Raw genomic sequence first — 15,509 nt, forward strand, 5'->3', positions numbered from 1 at the left:
ATTTGAACCTTGACCTAGACACAAGCTGATCCTTCAGACTCATTCACTTAAAAGTAAAAGTAACTAAATAATGACACCATGATTCCACAGCAATCCAGACAAGTTTACATGATTAGTGATGCACATTGCACTACATGGTGGGCCTTTTCTATGGATACACCTTAATAAAATGGGAATGGTTGGTGATATTAACTTCCTGTTTGTGGCACATTAGTATATGTGAGGGGGGAAACTTTCAAGATGGGTGGTAACCACGGCGGCCATTTTGCATTCGGCCATTTTGAATCCAACTTTTGTTTTTTCAATAGGAAGAGGGTCATGTGACACATCAAACTTATTGGGAATTTCACAAGAAAAACAATGATGTGCTTGGTTTTAACGTAACTTTATTCTTTCATGAGTTATTTACAAGTTTCTGACCACTTATAAAATGTGTTCAATGTGCTGCCCATCGTGTTGGATTGTCAATGAAACCCTCTTCTCCCACTCTTCACACACTGATAGCAACACCGCAGGAGAAATGCTAGCACAGGCTTCCAGTATCCGTAGTTTCAGGTGCTGCACATCTTGTATCTTCATAGCATAGACAATTGCCTTCAGATGACCCCAAAGATAAAAGTCTAAGGGGGACATGGCCGGCTGGCTGGAGACCGGTGACATAGCTGTGGAGAAGTTCTCACCTTCTCTCGGCCGGCCTGCAGCTGTAAGCTCTGCTGCTCCTCCTCGGTCCCCATACTGAAGTGAAGTGAGGGCGGAAGCGGTCCCCCCCAACAGGCTTCAGTGACGTAGCGCCTGCTGGCGCACACCCACATCCTCCTGCCGGAAGCTCACACTCTGTGAGCAAGAATTTGGGTGAGAAATAGAGCTTTTTAAAGCTCCTAAAACATTTTTAAGGGCAGGAGTGAGGGGGGGGGGGGGGTTGTTAGGTTTAGTTGGGGAACAAACCCTAAGTTAGTTTTGAAAAGTTTACTTAGTGATAGGTACTCTGTAAAGGTAAAATCATGACAACTGTCTGCTAACTGTCTGCTAATTTTGCTAATAGAAAAATTGCCGGATTCAGCTTGTTTGACCTTTTCATTGTTTCGACCGCTTCCTCCTTCCAAACCACTAAATAAGATCTCCTATGTCGTACACATTCCAGACAATTACTCAGGAATATCCATGGGGTGAATGTAATCCTGATTTAACACTGGCATATAATGAATTCTACAACACTTACGGATGCCTTCAAGAATGCAAGGCTGCTTATATAAAAGATGAATGTGAATGTTTGCCTTTTCTGCTGCCAGGTAATAGTTCTAATAAAACATAAAGTTGACTTAAAATCAATATTTAATAAATTAAGCAATAAAATATTATACAAAAAGAATTCATACAATGCATCAATAGCAATCTCCCTGTAAACACCATTACAAAGACTGTACATCCACACACTTGTGTACACATACGCTCTCACTACATACAAATAGCACATAGCAGAGTGACTCCCAACTCATGGTCGCAGGACACCTTCTTGTATTTTGCTCTAGACGCTAGAATTGTTGCTGACGACTTTTCTTATTAGCATTGTACTTAACTACATGATACAGAGGTGTAGCTAGAGGCTCATGGGCCCTGATGCCAAAGCTTTGGTTCGTCTCTTCCCAGTCGACATCTCTTTACTGTCGTTGGCTGTGGCCCTCCGTGACTTCAGCTGCATCTCTCTGTTCCCTCTAAGCCTTAGTTGCTGGTGACCAGGGCAGTTAGGTCCCTGGTCTATAAAGGAACCAGATTTAGAGGACACACAGCATTCAGGCCTAGCATAAGAATGTCACAGTGTCACAGGCTGTGTTCCAGGATATCATACTGCCACAAACTGTGCTCCGGAATATTAACGTGTCACAGGCTGTGTTCCAGGATATCATACTGCCACAAACTGTGCTCCGGAATATCACAGTGTCACAGGCTGTGTTCCAGGATATCATACTGCCACAAACTGTGCTCCGGAATATCACAGTGTCACAGGCTGTGTTCCAGGATATCATACTGCCACAAACTGTGCTCCGGAATATCACAGTGCCACAGGCTGTGTTCCAGGATATCATACTGCCACAAACTGTGCTCCGGAATATCGCGGTGTCACAGGCTGTGTTCCAGAATATCATACTGCCACAAACTGTGTCTTTAAATATCATACCATCACAAAAGATATCCCTGAATATCATGCCGTTACAAACTGTGCCCCTGAATATCATACCACCAAAATTTGTGTTCAATTGTATCAGCATCATAAAGACACTGATACAATTGAATCCAAGGAAAGCCTTATATCGTCCCAAATGGTGGTTGTTTTAACAAATGCTCTAGGAAAACCGCCTAATGTGGCAGCCAATAAGTGGTGAGAAAGGGCCTGTGGGCCCCCTATCATTGGGGCCTGGTTGTATTTGCAACCACAGTAATTGCTGTGATTGATTACTATAGGAAGAAACAGGCAATTAGGGTTTCAGGCTGATTGATAAATATGGGCCAATGTGTAGATAAAAGATCAGTGTTCGATCAGTGTTAGACTTTATCGTACACTATACTTTCTTACTGATTATTTTCACCAAAGGTTTGCATGAGAGTGAAGAAAATGTGTTTGTTTTTTTTCCCAGTGAGGCCTCGTTCACATGTCAGATAATTTGCAATATGTCTGCCCAGAAAACACATGCAGACATTCCACAAATAGCATAATCAACCGATGCATGGACCGCTTAGAAATGTGCTGTCTCCATACATGACAATGCATTTCCGAGTGGATTCTGTCAAAAGAATGAACATGTTCATTCTTTTGGTGAAGAGTGGAATTGGAATGTGAACATACCCTAACAGCGCCAACCTATTCATCGGCTGGTACAGCAGTTGACTTTCCCTATTTTTGTTTTTTATTTATTTAAGAAAAAAATATTTATTTATTTTTTTGCTCACAAATTTAACATTTTACAGTGACGGGTCCTATGAGGAAAGTGAAACTTTTATAGTCATTGAATACAGAGTACTTAGGAACAATGATGGTACAATGATTGCAAAGCTTCACTATAGTCCACATAAGTCAAAGTCCTAAAATACTTTTTCATTAAACATTATTTCTTTTATTATTGATATTTTTAAACAAGCAACATTATTTGTATGCTGAAGCAATGCTGATGAGCAGATATACATTTGTTTCTTCATAGGTGTTGGGAAAGAATGTGATATTCAACGATTTTACAACTGTGTTTCCCCAACAATTTGTAAGTATAAAATTCAGCGTACTACTCAGATGTGTTCATTTTTACTGTATACTTTAGGATTCTTTCACCAGAATTTCTGCACAGAATTCTCCATGTAATTCTGCATGAAAAATCTGCATGAATTTATAGCCAATTCACTTCAATGGAATTTCTGCATCGGAAATTCTGCATGAAAATTCTGCTGTGTGAATGGGACAGTGGAATCCCATTGATGTGTATTGGCTATAATACATGCAGAAATTCTGGCATGTGAAGATAGCCTAAATGTGCATGCATTGGGCAGACAGAGAATCTGAGAAGCGTAAGTTCTTGTCCATGTGACATAGGGAAGCAATGGTGCAGGAATTATGTACATATTTACTGTACTAAAAGGGAGTCATACTTTAGGTGTTGACTGATGAAATTACTGGACAGTGATTTCTAGGAAAAAAATCAATGTTTGACAATTGAAAGTAAATGGTTGAAAAGTAGATGAGTAATGTCAACAGACTACCCCTTTCCATATGCACTGGAACCATATGCATAAGGGTGGTGTAGGGAATGATCTCTGTTCAAAACCACCACTATTAGCTGGTCTAGCTAATCTTACCATGATATATTTTGCTATTTTAGTTATTTATTTTAAAATATCATAGTTGAATTTCCAGGTTTAAGGGGATTATGTCAGCTACAATTTACATTCTAGACTGCTGACATTATTGCATAGCTGTTAGAACAAGGAGACACATAATACGCTTCATACATTGGTTTGTGCTTCCATAAAATGCTTATACTCTCTGGTGCCAAGTTTCAAAGAGGCATTCTCCAGCCCCTGCTAACAGCTAGAATGTCCAATGCCTGATTGACCGTCATCTGGATGCTGAGCCCTGTTTCCAAATCTCACACCTGCACACAATTATCCACAGTACAAAATTGAGATTTGGAAACAGGACTCGTGTTGGAGACCTGAGGCTAAGTTTCCACTTTCCAGAAGTGTATTCAAAAGGAATAGGACATATAAAGGAAGGACTTATACTTCTCCTCCATTATGGATCCACTTCTGACTTTGGCTCAAAAACTGCAGTGGCAGTATTCCAAAAACTGCCAGAAAAAAACCCAAGTGGAAACTTAGCCTGACTGTAAATCAAGCAGGGCAAAGCATGAGAGGTGGAGCGAGAAGGTATTTTAAGGGCTTGTGAACACCTCTTTAACATTTGGCACCACCGTATAATAGCATTTTTCTGTGTTATGAAAGCACAGACCGATATATGAAGGTATCATGTGTCTACTTCTCTAATTCTAACAGCTATCAAAAATGGCAGAATTTGAATTGTAGCTGACTGATTGATAGTTGTCAATGGAGATGATGAAAAACTGTTCTTTTATGCTCTAGTCTGTTATGCTGGATTCTTGCCCACATATCAGCACATATGCAAGCTATAAAATGACCATGCTAATCTCCACAAGGGCAAGGAAAATTAGATTGTCTGCCCCTGAGGTCTATATTCAAAGGGTTGTCTAGTGAAAAACACTTTATACTGGATCCATAGGAGATGGCATAAATGCCTGGTCTCCAGAACTGGTCCCCGAGCTTGAGTATTTTTGATGCTCCGGTGGAAATAAATGGAGTATGTGTTGTCTGCAGCATGCACTCTCTCTGAGAGCCGGGGCCCCATTTTGGAGATTGCAGGGGGTCCCAGTCTTTGGAACTTCAACGATCAGACACTTATCATTGTCACGATTCGGCTCACAGGTTGTGGATCCACTGTGTCAGCGAGGGATTGGCGTGGACCGTGCTGGTGGACCGGTTCTAAGAGGCTACTGGTGTTCACCAGAGCCCGCCGCAAAGCGGGATGGTCTTGCTGCGGCGGTAGCAACCAGGTCGTATCCACTAGCAATGGCTCAACCTCGCTGACTGCTGAGAAGGCGTGGGACAGAAGGACTAGGCAGAGGCAAGGTCAGACGTAGCAGAAGGTCGGGGCAGGCGGCAAGGTTCGTAGTCAAGATGGATAGCAGGAGTTCAGGTAAAACAGGCTTGGACAACACTAAACGCTTTCACTGGCACAAGGCAACAAGATCCGGCCAGGGAGTGCAGGGGCAGTGAGCAGATATAGCCAGGGAGCAGGTGGAAGCCAATTAAGCTAATTGGGCCAGGCACCAATCATTGGTGCACTGGCCCTTTAAGTCTCAGAGAGCTGGCGCGCGCGCGCCCTAGAGAGCGGAGCCGCGCACGCCAGCACATGACAGCAGGGGACCGGGACGGGTAAGTGACTTGGGATGCGATTCGCGAGCGGGCGCGTCCCGCTGTGCGAATCGCATCCCCGACGGCCATGTCAGTGCAGCGCTCCCGGTCAGCGGGACTGACCGGGGTGCTGCAGGGAGTGAGACGCCGTGAGCGCTCCGGGGAGGAGCAGGGACCCGGAGCGCTCGGCGTAACAGAACCCCCCCCTTAGGTCTCCCCCTTTTTTTGTCCGACAACTGCTTTACCTGGGACGAGGAAACCGGGAGTGAATGGAGGGTTTCCTCAAAGGCAGGCAGTACAGCAGGAGTGGGAATGGGGAGGGAGGGCAGAGGGTGAATCTTGGCACGGGGCAGGGTGACACAAGGACGGGGGCCATGAAGAGGCACTGAGGCTTGCCTGACGGGACTGGGAGGGGGGGAGAGGCATTTCTTGTGGCAAGCAGAGTCCCAGTTCTTGATCTCCCCGGTGGTCCAGTCAAGGGTGGGAGAATGAAGCTGGAGCCATGGCAGACCGAGGAGGACCTCAGAGGTGCAGTTGGGAAGGACGAAAAATTCTATCCTTTCGTGGTGGGGTCCAATGCACATTAAGATGGGTTTTGTGCGGTAACGCACGGTGCAATCCAATCTAACTCCGTTGACCGCGGAAATGTAGAGCGGCTTGACGAGACGGGTCACCGGAATGCAGAATTTATTCACCAAAGAATCCAAAATGAAATTCCCAGAGGCACCTGAGTCCAAGCAGGCCACGGCTGAGAGGGAGGAGTTGGCTGAAGGAGAAATCCGCACGGGCACCGTGAGACGTGGAGAAGCAGACTTTGAACCAAGAGACGCCACACCCACGTGAGCTGGGTGCGTGCGTGCGTTTCCCAGACGTGGAGGACGAATAGGGCAATCCACCAAGAAATGCTCGGTACTGGAACAGTACAGACAAAGATTTTCTTCCCTACGGCGATTCTTCTCTTCCTGGGTCAGGCGAGACCGATCCACTTGCATGGCCTCCTCGGCGGGAGACCCAGGCGTAGATTGCAAAGGATACTGTGGGAGAGGTGCCCAGAGATCTAAGTCTTTTTCCTGGCGGAGCTCCTGATGTCTCTCAGAAAAACGCATGTCAATGCGGGTGGCCAAATGGATAAGTTCTTGCAGGTTGGCAGGAATCTCTCGTGCGGCCAGCACATCCTTGATGCTACTGGATAGGCCTTTTTTAAAGGTCGCGCAGAGAGCCTCGTTATTCCATGATAATTCGGAAGCAAGAGTATGAAATTGGATGGCGTACTCGCCCACTGAAGAATTACCCTGGACCAGGTTCAGCAGGGCAGTCTCGGCAGAAGAAGCTCGGGCTGGCTCCTCGAAGACACTACGGACCTCAGCGAAGAAGGACTGGACTGTGGCTGTGGCAGGATCATTGCGGTCCCAGAGCGGTGTGGCCCAAGACAAGGCCTTTCCTGAAAGAAGGCTCACTACGAACGCCACCTTAGACCGTTCTGTAGGAAACAAGTCCGACAACATCTCCATATGCAGGGAACACTGAGACAGAAATCCACGGCAGAGTCTAGAGTCCCCATCAAATTTGTCCGGCAGGGACAAGCGGAGGCTAGGAGCGGCCACTCGCTGCGGAGGAGGTGCAGGAGCTGGCGGAGGAGATGGTTGCTGCTGTAGCAGAGGCAGAAGTTGCTGTAACATGGCGGTCAACTGCGACAGCTGCTGTCCTTGTTGGGCAATCTGCTGCGATTGCTGAGCGACCACCGTGGGAAGGTCAGCGAGACTTGGCAGCGGCACCTCAGCGGGATCCAGGGCCGGATCTACTGTCACGATTCGGCTCACAGGTTGTGGATCCACTGTGTCAGCGAGGGATTGGCGTGGACCGTGCTGGTGGACCGGTTCTAAGAGGCTATTGGTGTTCACCAGAGCCCGCCGCAAAGCGGGATGGTCTTGCTGCGGCGGTAGCAACCAGGTCGTATCCACTAGCAACGGCTCAACCTCGCTGACTGCTGAGAAGGCGTGGGACAGAAGGACTAGGCAGAGGCAAGGTCAGACGTAGCAGAAGGTCGGGGCAGGCGGCAAGGTTCGTAGTCAAGATAGATAGCAGGAGTTCAGGTAACACAGGCTTGGACAACACTAAACGCTTTCACTGGCACAAGGCAACAAGATCCGGCCAGGGAGTGCAGGGGCAGTGAGCAGATATAGCCATGGAGCAGGTGGAAGCCAATTAAGCTAATTGGGCCAGGCACCAATCATTGGTGCACTGGCCCTTTAAGTCTCAGAGAGCTGGCCAGCACATGACAGCAGGGGACCGGGACGGGTAAGTGACTTGGGATGCGATTCGCGAGCGGGCGCGTCCCGCTGTGCGAATCGCATCCCCGACGGCCATGTCAGTGCAGCGCTCCCGGTCAGCGGGACTGACCGGGGCGCTGCAGGGAGAGAGACGCCGTGAGCGCTCCGGGGAGGAGCAGGGACCCGGAGCGCTCGGCGTAACAATCATTCATCCTGTGATTAGGGGATAGGTTGTTTTTCACTTGACAACCCCTTTAATATGCTCCCTTGTCCAGAAATGTTAGAGGCAACAATTAATCTGCACTCCAGGCAAAGTGAATGCCATGTCAAAATCTGCTCACAAAATCCAGCCGTTTTTATAATAGATTTGTATAGCTTATAGCAAAGTTTCAGGCTATGTTCTTCCTCAGGCTATAAGGGATTATAGTTCTGTCAGAGTAAAGTACGTAACACCAATAAAAACTGAGGTCAGCTGTAGACAGGTGCACACCAAAAATTACTGTTAGATACTTGTTATGGTGAATCCTGGTGCTTTTTTTGTAATTCCATCTCAGAATGTCCAACCAATATGGCCAGTACTGGGGATCAGGACTGTCTAGTAGGTCAGTCCTACTAGCAAACTACTTTAGTAAATAGGCAACAGGATGATTCCTACTAATGTGAGGACCAGACAATAAGAATGGTTGAGCTAGAAGAAGCTTCTTTTTACTAGCACTAGATACACTGGGGGAATAAATAAAAACAGTGTAATTCTTAGACAGTATAAGCTTAGACTAAACAATCCAAGAATTCTCCACATTTATAACAGTGTCTCAAGCTGTTTGAAAATCTTGTGCATTTTTCTGACTATCTAGTTAACAGCAAAACTGTCAGCAGAGTCACCGCACTAACCAGAGGTAATGGCTGGTAGTGCGGGTGATGCTGATTAAAACAATGCCGATAATGCCTCGATCCGTTGCGGCGTTCCTCTGTTATCTTCCGAAATGTGATTAGGTAAATGACCAGTAAGTGGCTGACTGCTCTGACTGCTTTTCTGCTCTGTATTTACTCCTCCTGCACATGTACCACGGCCATTTTGGATCATCAGCACATGTGCAGTAGGAGAAAATACAGAGCAGGGAAGCAGAGGGGATTGTATGAATATGTATGAGCGGGCAGAGCGCTGAGACGTCACAGTGCCCGTGGCCGCTATCGTAATTCCGCCCATGCCACTGATTGGTCATTTGCATAATCACAATTAGGAAGATAACGGATGAACGCTGCAACGGATCCGGGCATGGTAGGCATCATTTTATACAGCAACACCTGCACTACCAGCCAGTACCACTGGTTAGTGCGGGTCACTCTGCTGACAATTTTCCTTTAAGTTTTAACCTTCTATAAGTTAGCTTACTTTTTGTACATATATGGCACATTTATGGTGCATAATTAATGCATAACAGCCATGCTCCTTTACCAATGAAGCCCCACCCCTTAATAGAGGGAACTGAAAAGTTACCTTAAAAGAGTATAAAACACATTTAACATTTACAGTGTGGGGCAAGTCATGTAAGAAGTTTTGGGCGTAAATTGCACCGTTTTGCCACAGTTTAATTATTTCCCCGACATTCTTAGAGTGAATCAAAAGAACAGCTGGTGGCACCATAGCAAGTAAGCTCTGACTAAAATATCAATATTTAATTGTTGGATAACTTCTTTAAAATGTTACTTATATACTATAAGTTACTGGATGTGGTGTTTCTGTGTCTGCAGATCGAATTGAGAAGGACGAACTATGTAGTGTAGGAACATACAAATCTACCTGTCCAGTTCCTTGTGAAGAGACAGACTATCCTACCACTCTCTCATATTCAACGTTTCCAAGTAACAAAGCTGCCGATTATCTCTCCACTAAACTTAACAAAAATGCTTCGTACATGAAGTAAGTGTGCATGTCACCAGTCTGAATTAAAGTTCTTCTGTTGCCACCTTAATAATGGTATTTATCCATGTTCTCTTATTGATCACAAAGAAACTGAGCTTATAGATGACCTTAGATATTTTCAAGCTGGATTTTATTATCTGCAAACAGAGGAAGCCCAGTAGGCTCATGGTCAAACATCGTAATGCATAAAACATTGTTCTATCACTAAGTACCTAAGCAACATAATTCATATACAGCGAGTGGCAAACATCAGCTGCCATTTTCTAATGAACATTCTATTGATTTTGAATGTGTAACCTGAGGAAAGAATGCCTTGTAGAACTATTTCCTAGATAAGAAATGGACCATCCGCTAAGAAGGTCTCATTAAGGTGTTCTACACAATCATTAATGGCCATGAGGATAACTTGTACATTTTATAAAATTTTACCATATTAGTTTTTTTTGTATTTGTTATTAAACATGCTTAACCAAGAGACAAAGTCTAATTTATCGTATTGGACAAACTGAACTCATAGAATGTAATCCATGGAAAAATTCTGTATTTGAATTCCTATTTAAACAATCAACTTTAAAGAAATTGTTCCAGATTAGATAAATAGTGACACACCTGTCCCCAGGTTTTGTGCGTTTTGTTAATCCTGTGTACTCTATTTTAAGTGTTTTCATGAGACAGGGACTAAAAATAATAAAATAATGTAGTCCCATGTCCAGTGGTTTACATATCTTGTTGCACCTGGTGGATCTACTTCTTACCCACGTTGGTTCAAAAACATGTTATATTTTCATCATTTAAAATATAAAACTGTATAGCATTCTGCCATTACACAGATATGTGTTGCTTTGTGTGCTCAGTCCCACTGGAGTGAAAGAAAACTGAACAAATCAGTTTTCAGTCACAGAATGCTACACATAGGGAGTTAGTTAGAAAAATTCCCATTGTGTCAGGTATAGAAAAAAATAAACATCTACTTATCTCCCAACACTTCCTTGGTGCGTCCATTATCCTGCTGCAGTCCCCGGAGTGCTGCTGCTTTTTCTGGGGTCCCTGTGGTCAATATTTCATGCTGTGGCTCAGCAAATTGCTGTCCGCAGCCATATCTCGCCTCGGCCAGTGGGCAAACAATGTCCTGCCTCAGCTGGGCACCAGTCTGAAATTTTGAGCCCTGACAACGGTCTTCTTCCTGCTGCTGGGACTAAATTTATCAGATTAGCGCTCAGACAATCACTTGCAGAGGCGGGACATCACTGCAACCAGTGATTCACTGTGCCACAGAATAATGCATTGACCACAGGGAACACTTGGGGACTTCAGTAGGACAACGGAGGCATCGCAGGAGCAGCAGGAGGTAAGTAGATGTTTATTTTTTTATATACCTGACACAATGGGACGTTTGCTTAACCTGGAGCACTACTTTAAAGGAGTTCTGCAGTTAAAAAAAACTTATTCCCTATCTCCTATCTAAACTAGATAACTTCTTTAAATATGTTGTTGCTAAAAATACCATTTTGAGGTGGACATTTTGACATTGAAGGCCATGGTCACAAAAAGGATACAAACTGCCAGGGCGACGAGTAGTTTATATTTGTTAGTAGAGCGCGCATAGTGCACTTGGGAGAGATTTATCAAAACCTGTCCAGAGGAAAAGTTGCTGAGTTGCCCATAGCAACCAATCAGATCGCTTCTTTCCTTTTTGAAAAGGCCTCTGAAAAATGAAAGAAGCGATCTGATTGGTTGCTATGGGCAAGTCAGCAACTTTTCCTCTGGACAGGTTTTGATAAATCTCCCCCATCGCCAGTTTACAGTAGAACACATTATATTAATACATTCAATAGCTTTTCTGATCTCCTAATACATTTTAATATGTCTTTTGGTTTTTTTGGGAAATATATTATTAATAACATATTTTATAAAGAATTTATATAAGAAGCATACAGCAATCAGTCGCCAGTACAATCCTTTTAGTTCTGTATTAATACATTGATGCATTTTCTGTTCTTTCCAGAAATAATTTAGTCTACATTGATGTTAAATATCAGGAGTTAAATTATAAAATAACCAAGCAACAGAAAGCTTTGACTTCTAGTGAACTGCTTTGTGAGTATAAAAATATTCAATACAAAATAAAGTAACATCTATTAAAATGCTTTCTAAGTAAAAAAATAAAATAGTCTTTGTTTATAATACTCAACTACTTCTATCCAGCTTTCACCTTTATTTAAGAACTGGCATCGCCATCCTGCAATGCTGTAGTGCAAAACATTTTCACATCTTCCACGATCTCAAAATGCTGTAAAACCTTCTATTATTTAGATTAATAGTGTGCTACTTAATTTTATGTACACTTTTTTCTTTGCTTGGCATGTTTTTTTTCTAAATAACCATGAAGCTGCATGATTTGTTGTGTTATCTTATCTTACTTCCGGTTTAGTGACTACTTCATTATCCTGCAGCTCAGATGATACACACTTAGTTTGGAAGTGGTTGCTAGGCAACCTGAACTCTTTAAAAAAGTTACAGGAATCAGAATACACGTAGATTATGTCAGTGTTTCCCAACAGGGTGCCTCCAGCTGTTGCAAAACTACAACTCTTAGCATGCCCAGACAGCTATTGTCTCTCCGCGCATGCTGGGAGTTGTAGTTTTGCAACAGCTGGAGGCACCCTGATTGGCAGACACTGGATTTTGCAAAGATCTATGGAATGATAATGAAAGCATGAAGTCCCAAACACTTTTAATGCATATGAGAATTATTATGGACATTCATTCTGGATTTCTGAAGCTATTGATAGAGTATGTGTGTGTGTGTGTGTGTGTGTGTGTGTGTGTGACTGAACACCCCTGAGGAAGTCACCTAAAGGTGACGATACGCGTGGGGTACAGGAGGACACCCGTTGGTGAAACCCATTATTGCTGCCTCTATCCTCTATCTGGTCAGTTTGTATATCTACGTATTGTACATTGACAGTAGGGCTGTGGTTAGTTTATTATCACTTATAACTCTATTTTTTTTGTTACCTAAGTACAAAGGCAAGATTGTACACTTAAACGGGTGTCCTGGGTGGGGTCCGCTGGGCTCCCCCCTTTTGTGGGTGGGCATGTTTTGTGCCGTTTTAAATGTTTTTATGGGATCTATTTGATTGGTATCTTTGTCTATGTTTTTTGTAACTAATAAAGATTTGTTGAACTAGTCGGGTGTGCGCTATATGGTGTGCTTTTTTTGGTTTTTGTATTGGTTTGTGTTGGGCACACACAGCAGCACCCCTCTTGAAGCTGAGCCTGCTAGTATGTGAATAGTGTGTGTGTGACTGGTCCTATCCCAAAGAAACTTTCTTAAGCATTTGAGAAAACCATTTTAAGATAATGCTAAAAGACTGCAGATCTGCCAGGTTGTGGTTTTGGTGTTCTGGTTATATTCAATCTCTCATTTTTGATTGGGTGGAAAAGTTTTAGTAAGTTCAAGTTTCACTGTATCAGTTCTATTGCAGTAGTACCAGGAAGAAGCTATATCGGTAAAATGCAAGTCGGGCAAATAAAATTTGTGACGTCCCATGTACTCTGGATATTTTATTGATTTTGTAATTTTATAAATAATACATTTGTGGGTATAACTATGAGCTCAACATATCGAATAATCCTTGTCAATTGGTCTAAAGAAGGTGCCCTTCATAACCCACTATTGATTTAAGATGGTATTGTATGAATTACCCATAGACTATAACCGGTCAACTCTTTTTGAAAAAAATCTAAGGTAAGCAATAAGTTGATCTCCTTGTCCAAGCAATGGCAGTCATTTTAACAGATTCTCCCTCTGTTCGTTTTATTTTAGCTGAAGTGGGTGGACAGCTGGGTCTCTTCTGTGGGGCAAGCATGATAACAGTTATAGAGGTTCTGGAGTTCCTGTGTACTAACTTCTTCTGGCTGTGTGCCTTCCTCATCTTGAAACTCCCCAATATCTCGCTATGGACTTCCAGCCAGTCAAGATATAAAGAGGAGAGACAAGAATGCTAATGACCTGTATATTATGTGTCTTAAGATAACTAATGTATTAACTAAGTGTTTTAAAGTGGTTGCCTGCTGGCAAAAAAAATTAAAAAAATTAATAAAAAATGTAATAACCAAATAATTTTGTCCCAATATATATATATATATATATATATATATATATATATATATATATATATATATATATATATATAAACCCAGAATAGCTCCCATGTTAATACACAGAATTTAATTTGCCAAAACTCGCTTTTCTCCTTAGTCATAGAACCCCAATATCACAAGAAACTTGCTATGGGATGTGGCTCACTGGTTGGCTACAAATCCTTACATGCACTTCATACAATTTTATAACACTGCACATGTGCAGAGAAAGCCGGGACCACTCATATGTTATATGTCAACCTATTGTGGTCAGACGATTGGCTGACATGAATGGGAGGGCTATGCAACCCTCACATGAGGCTTTGTAGACTCTTCACCGAAGGAAAACAGAACAGACCATCCAGGAACATGTGACACTGTTTTGACACTTAAAATCCTTGCTCTTTAGAAAATTAAAGTGTAAGTAGAGAATCTGCCTGCTGTTTTGTGTATCCTACACTCATGTGCGGTATGCTAACTTATCATCAAGTATCCATTGGGTGTTTCTTCATCTGTGAAGTGTCCTAAATTTCCACCTTCCCCTCCTCACCTGCTCTTGATTGACTGACATCTCCTACACTCCTCTACATTATGCAATGTCCTTTCCAGGAATCCTCAATCAAGAAGGAAGCAGTTGTTGCCAACAACTCAGGACACTTTACTGATGAAGAAACACCTATTGGACACTTGACTAATTAGCATATGGCACATGAATAAATAAAAGATCATTGTATTCGTATACTTAGATGATCTAGTGGTTTTAAGAGTTTAGTGGGTCAAAATCGCTGACAGACTCCTCTTAACAAGAATTGTGTAGATTTTTTTTTTTACTAAATTGAGGCAGATACTGAAACATGTTCTTTTTTTTCAGTTTCTTTTTTTTTGTGATTTTTTTTTAAATTCATTTTTGTACATTATTATGTTGCCATGTTGCCTGAATTTTCTGGACCATCATTACAGATATGCTCTTTATAGCAAGCCCCATTGACATAAGAAACTCTAGGCATGTTTCATATTTTGTCACCTGTGCAGAGGTGATTGTGCAGGCCGCGCGGTGGTGGTGGTGGTGGTGGTGGTGGTGGGGGGGGGGGGGGGGGGGCTGGGTTTGATTGGGCTGAGTTCTGACCTTATCTTAAGAAATAAGTTTAACATAACAATTTGATTAAAAGGAAATGTGTTATGTTTTTTTTTATTATTATTACTTTATGTGTGGTAACATGTTAATGTAAATTGTATTTAGCTGTTTAGTGTTTTGTTTAGTATTTTTATTAATGAAAATGTATGCAGGGGGTTGCCATATCTAAGAACATTTGTGTCATTCTGGTACCCTTGACTGTATTGAGTGTACCTGTGTGTGTGTCTTTGAAGTTACTGGCATATGTTCCCCTGACTGTACTGAGCATACATATGGGAGTACACCCAAATGTACTCGGTGTATGTGTGCATGTGTCCCTGTCACAATAATTCTGACATTGACTTTTTGTCACAAATAGCACTTCATGCACATAGTAAAAGTAAGCTGACAATCTGAATTTGAAATTTTCAAAAAATATATAAAAAAACAACCCTGAGTTTTTGCTATTTTAACACTAATAGATTGTATATATTTATACTTACTGAGCAAATAGTTTATGACATTTAGACTTTCAGATGTCTACTTTATTTTGACAGCATTTATTTATTTTTTTTGAAAAGTA

General features: G+C 42.6%; 1 protein-coding gene across 1 annotated transcript in view; it reads left to right on the top strand.

Moving 5' to 3' along the window:
* Window positions 1-13,786, top strand: part of ASIC5 (acid sensing ion channel subunit family member 5) — a 59,441-nt gene extending 45,655 nt beyond the window's left edge. Inside the window, exons 5-9 of the mRNA XM_056562081.1 lie at window positions 1,142-1,289; window positions 3,195-3,251; window positions 9,495-9,663; window positions 11,672-11,763; window positions 13,496-13,786. Coding sequence (XP_056418056.1) covers window positions 1,142-1,289; window positions 3,195-3,251; window positions 9,495-9,663; window positions 11,672-11,763; window positions 13,496-13,677 — 648 coding nt within the window. The 3' untranslated portion in view covers window positions 13,678-13,786. The remainder of the gene's footprint in view (window positions 1-1,141; window positions 1,290-3,194; window positions 3,252-9,494; window positions 9,664-11,671; window positions 11,764-13,495) is intronic.
* The last annotated feature ends 1,723 nt before the right edge of the window (window positions 13,787-15,509 follow it).

Source organism: Hyla sarda, chromosome 1, assembly GCF_029499605.1.
Source record: "Hyla sarda isolate aHylSar1 chromosome 1, aHylSar1.hap1, whole genome shotgun sequence".
Taxonomy (NCBI): Eukaryota; Metazoa; Chordata; class Amphibia; order Anura; family Hylidae; genus Hyla; species Hyla sarda.